A 5,288-nucleotide genomic window follows, 5' to 3' on the forward strand; every position below is an offset into this window, starting at 1 on the left:
GATTCCGGTCAAGGGCACGTACCTGGGTTGCGAGTTGGATCCCTGGCCCTGGTTGGGGTCATGCAGGAGGCAACCAATCAATGTCTCTCTCACGTCAATGTTACTCCCCCACCCCCACCCCCGCCCTGGCCCACCCCTCATCCACTCTACCTAAAATCAATGGAAAAATATCCTCAGGTGAGAATTTAAAATTATGAATTTTTTTAAAAAAATAAAAATGAAAGCTGAGTAGCATTTGACCTCAATGGCCTGGGGGGGGTCCCAGCACCCCCAGTCTGAAAACCATTTTTTTAAACGCTCCATTTCCACAGGTTAAATCCCTCATAAGCAAGTCAAAAGCAAGGCTTGAGACAATTATCCGGAGAATTCAGGTGCAAAAAAAACCCACTTTGACCTCAAATATCCATTTCAAGAGAACATGAATCTTTCCAGTTTCTTCTGCTCTGGATTTTATTTTTATGTGTAAATCTGGCTGCAAACACCTTCTCTTCTGCTGCAAGGGGCCCCGGGTTCTCCTGCTCCAAGGGGCCCCGGGTTCTTCCTCTCCTGCTGCAAGGGGGCCCCGGGTTCTCCTCCTCCTGCTCCAAGGGGCCCCGGGTTCTCCTCCTCCTGCTCCAAGGGGCCCCGGGTTCTCCTCCTCCTGCTCCAAGGGGCCTCGGGTTCTCCTCCTCCTGCTCCAAGGGGCCCCGGGTTCTCCTCCTCCTGCTCCAAGGGGCCCCGGGTTCTCCTCCTCCTGCTCCAAGGGGCCCCGGGTTCTCCTCCTCCTGCTCCAAGGGGCCCCGGGTTCTCCTCCTCCTGCTCCAAGGGGGCCCCGGGTTCTCCTCCTCCTGCTCCAAGGGGCCCCGGGTTCTCCTCCTCCTGCTCCAAGGGGGCCCCGGGTTCTCCTCCTCCTGCTCCAAGGGGGCCCCGGGTTCTCCTCCTGCTGCTCCAAGGGGGCCCCGGGTTCTCCCTCTCCTGCTCCAAGGGGCCCCGGGTTCTCCTCCTCCTGCTCCAAGGGGCCCCGGGTTCTCCCTCTCCTGCTCCAAGGGGGCCCCGGGTTCTCCCTCTCCTGCTCCAAGGGGGCCCCGGGTTCTCCCTCTCCTGCTCCAAGGGGCCCCGGGTTCTCCTCCTCCTGCTGCAAGGGGGCCCCGGGTTCTCCTCCTCCTGCTCCAAGGGCCCCGGGTTCTCCTCCTCCTGCTCCAAGGGGGCCCCCGGGTTCTCCTCCTCCTGCTCCAAGGGGCCCCGGGTTTCTCCTCCTGCTGCTCCAAGGGGGCCCCGGTTCTCCCTCTCCTGCTCCAAGGGGGCCCCGGGTTCTCCCTCTCCTGCTCCAAGGGGCCCCGGGTTCTCCTCCTCCTGCTGCAAGGGGGCCCCGGGTTCTCCTCCTCCTGCTGCAAGGGGGCCCCGGGTTCTCCTCCTCCTGCTGCAAGGGGGCCCCGGGTTCTCCTCCTCCTGCTGCAAGGGGGGCCCCGGGTTCTCCTCCTCCTGCTGCAAGGGGGCCCCGGGTTCTCCTCCTCCTGCTCCAAGGGGCCCCGGGTTCTCCTCCTGCTGCTCCAAGGGGGCCCCGGGTTCTCCTCCTCCTGCTGCAAGGGGGCCCCGGGTTCTCCTCCTCCTGCTGCAAGGGGGCCCCGGGTTCTCCTCCTCCTGCTCCAAGGGGGCCCCGGGTTCTCCTCCTCCTGCTCCAAGGGGCCCCTGGTTCTCCCTCTCCACAATTAGGGAGTTTCTAAAGAATGACACTGAAGAATTGCAGAGGGTTCTGGGGATGTGCGGGAGTTTTTATTGGACCAAGAATGGTTCTCCCTGCTTCCCGGCTCTGACGTCCAGTCCGGTCTGCACCTCAGCTTCCTCCATGTTCTGAATGAAAAGGTTGACTAATAATAGGTCATTTCTTCCACCTCTACAAAATTAGACATTTTCCTATAATTCTAGGATGATTTACAAACAAGATTCTTTTTGTTTTAACATGAAGGAGGAAAGCATAATTCCTCTTTAATTTTTTTTCTTTATTGACTTTAGAGAGAGGAAGGGAGAGGGAGAGAGAAACATCGATGAGAGAGAACATCGAATGGCCGCCTCCTGCACGCCCCCCACTGGGGATCAGGCCCACAACCTGGGCATGTGCCCTGACCGGGAATCGAACCAGTGACCTCTTGGTGCAGGGGTTGACGCTCAACTACTGAGCCACACCGGCTGGGCCAGAATTCCCTTTAACCATGTCTTAAATGCATCTCCTCTATTGAGTTTTGCTCACTGCAACGTCTCGAAGGTCTCTGTAAACAAGCCGCTTCCGAAAGGGCTGCACGGTCACCGCTCACACAGCACGATGCCCCCCCGGACTCGGGCGAGGAGGGCAGCGGCGGCGGCTGGTGCTCATTCGCATGGCACTCCCAAGATGCCCCGAGGGTCTCCCGTCGACGGCCACTGATGCCCACAACCCCTGCACGAGGTGTCAGACCAGAGTGGTTTCTGCTCTCCAGGGGGAGGGACGGGGCATGGGGGTGACGGGTCTTGCTTCAGGTCACCCAGCTTGTCCACGTCAAGTGAGAATCTGAGCCGTGCCCAGGGCTCCAGCGGTCAGCCGTCGGATAGCTCCAGCCTCGGGGTCCCCAGACCGGACTCGGGGAGCTGCTGGGAGCCTTCGCAAGAGAAGAAGCTGTAAAATGTTTGCCATGTGGAGTCATCTCCTTAAACTGAAAATCACGCGATGTCAGAAAACAGCATGCGATTTACACGGCAAATAAAATCCAGGGGAAATTCCTGCAGCGTTCACGACCGACAAGTCAATGTCCTCTTTATATAAAACTCTTCAAGTAAGAAAAAGACAAACACCAGAGACGGAAAAGTGGGCACAGATAGTTTACTAGTATCGATTTCCACTCTCTCTGTTTGCGTTTCTAATGATCTCTCCAAACAGAAAGTCCGCGGGACCCCACTCAGCAAGTAGCGTGTTTTTCCATGGCCAGCCATCAAAGGGCAGGATTTGAAGGTAGAGATGGCGGGTAAATACTCCGTGTCTCCAGATGGAAGACATTTGAGCAAAATTCAACAGAATGTCAAAATGTTTATAAGAAATATGAGATGAGAAAATTTCGTGATGCAGAACATCTAGACAAAATAAACAGGTTTCGTCCTTTGCCACGTTCTAGGTCCAATTCCAAATCTCTGAACCCCCCGAACTGAGGAGCTGAATCAACAGCACGGGGATGAGGAAACTCTGCCTGGACCCGGTGGACCCCCGGCCTCTACCGGTTCTGCACACCCACCTTTTGGGGCTCAGGGTCTGACTTCTGCGTCTCCTGCCAAGGGCACCCCTGAGGGTCCGGTGTGAACACAGGGGGCGGGTGACGACCAGACGGGGTGACCGGGATGCGTCTCAATTGCAGGGATTGGTTAAAGGGAGACTTGAAAGGTGGCAGCCTCGTTGACAATAGAAATGTAACCTTTAGGACAGGACGAGTGAAACTGTTTCCAAGACTGTGGTTTTACGGAACCAGAGATGAGGTTTTATTTTTTTAATTAATTTTTTTCTGGGTGTTTTTTTTTTTGGTACATGCCCCTAGCGGGAACCGAACCCGGGACTCTCTGGTCCACAGGCCGATTCCAACCGCTGAGCCAATCCAGCCAGGACTTTCTTTTTTTCTTTATGGATTTTAGAGAGAGAGGAAGGATTAGAGAGAGAGAGAGAGAGAAACACCGATGAGAGAGAACATCGATTGGCCGCCTCCTGCATGCCCCCCACTGGGGATCGGGCCCACAACCTGGGCGTGTGCCCTGACCGGGGATCGAACTGACAACCTCTTGGTGCAGGGTCGACATTCGACCACTGAGCTACACCAGCCAGGCTTACTCTTAAGTTTAAAAAAAAAGAAAAAACAAATACACTCTTCACCGATACCCTTCTCAAGAGTGAAGGGAGCCAAATGTACCCGCAGTGACGTCTGGCGTTCAAATTCAAAGAGCTACTGAAGACGATTATTAAGTGAATCAACTTAGGTTTTGGAGTTTTTTTATTGTTTTTTTTGTTTTGTTTTCCCATGATTTCAGGGAAGAAATGGGGGGGAAAGTCTGGCATCCAGGCTGTTCGCCGTCAGACTGTTTCCCCGTCCTCTCTGCACCTGCCCGTCTTGGTCGATCACTGCTTCTTGGCACATCTTGGTCAGCCAAGACCCTCGTTTTCTTTACGGTTCTGCTCGCCCAGAGGTTCTGCTCACCCAGAGGTTCTGCGTGCTCACATCACCTTCCAGCCCTTGACAGTGGCCCGTCTCCTCCCTCACCCGGCTGCCACCACCCCCCCAGCCACGACTCCCCACCTTGGCACCTCACCTAGTCTCTGTCCCAACATCTGGCTCTCATGTATGTAGTCTGGCTTTTCCTGCAAATTGTTCTCATACGTGTAGGTCTCGTCGCCACAACTGAACTGTAAACAGCTAACCCACGAGGGCTCTGTTCTCCCCTTAAGAGAAAACAGTCCCACGCACGGAGACGCAGCTCACGGAATTCTTTGCATTTTTAACAGAGACATCAACCCCCGCCCACGGTATTTCCACTGTAAGAAAAGTAGGAGAGTCAGAAGACCATCAAGCCCATCGCCTGATGCCTTGACTGACCTTGAATGGCAAACCTGGACTGGAGGGGCTCGCCCCGTACAACCCAGAGATATCTCCACGCACCTCCCCACCAAGAACCAAGCACGCTGGGCCCAGGTTTACCGGTGCTCGGATGACGCAGCTACAGGCCGGCCCAACGCCACCCACGGTTCGCCGTCTCCCTGCACAGGAAGCTGGACCGCGTGGATGGGCCACTCCATAGCACGAGGTTGTTTCCCCAGAAACCCACCCGCCCTGGCGTGCCTGCAGGACAGCCAGCTCCCGCCCCTGGAAAATGAAACCCGTTAAAAACATTTCTGGACAGCCCTGGCCAGTGTGGCTCAGCGGTTAGAGCGTCCGCCTGCGGTCCGGAGAGACCCGGGTTCGGTTCCCGCTAAGGGCATGTACCTCGGTTGCAGTTTGTCCCCGGCCCTGGTTGGTCGTGCGGGTGGCAGCCATTCGATGTGTCCCTTTCACATCGATGTTTCCCTCTCTCTCTCTTCCTCTCTCTCCCTCCCACTCTGTCTGTACAAAAAATGGAAAAAATGTCCTCGGGTGAGGATTAAAAAAAAAAAAATTTCTGGACAAACGCATTTCCAGCATGACCCTCGTGGTTCGCTCCATGGGGGGACCCATGACAACATGAGAGGCCTTCCGAGGGACGTCTGTGACGAGCGTCACCCGGCTTGGCTGACAAAAGGCTTCTTTCCACCTAAAAGCTGTTTC

The 5,288-nt window shown here is 55.7% G+C and overlaps 1 protein-coding gene across 1 annotated transcript; it reads right to left on the reverse strand.

Annotated features, from left to right (window-relative positions):
• Nucleotides 1-456: 456 nt before the first annotated feature.
• On the reverse strand, nt 457-4,783 carry LOC118640771 (basic salivary proline-rich protein 2-like). Its single transcript, XM_036277777.1, has 2 exons — nt 4,686-4,783; nt 457-1,699 (listed from the first exon to the last, which is right to left on the reverse strand). Exons 1-2 carry the CDS (start codon nt 4,781-4,783, stop codon nt 457-459), a joined length of 1,341 nt encoding a protein of 446 aa, XP_036133670.1.
• Between the last annotated feature and the right edge of the window lie 505 nt (nt 4,784-5,288).

This window comes from Molossus molossus, unplaced genomic scaffold, assembly GCF_014108415.1.
Source record: "Molossus molossus isolate mMolMol1 unplaced genomic scaffold, mMolMol1.p scaffold_m16_p_23, whole genome shotgun sequence".
Taxonomy (NCBI): Eukaryota; Metazoa; Chordata; class Mammalia; order Chiroptera; family Molossidae; genus Molossus; species Molossus molossus.

Bases quoted from the DNA above. Each gene is read 5' to 3' on its own strand.
- LOC118640771 (XM_036277777.1), bottom strand. From the start codon at position 4,783: ATGGAGTGGCCCATCCACGCGGTCCAGCTTCCTGTGCAGGGAGACGGC. The intron at 1,700-4,685 runs GTAAACCTGGGC...GTCATTCTTTAG, and splicing joins GCTGCGTCATCCGAGCACCG to AAACTCCCTAATTGTGGAGA.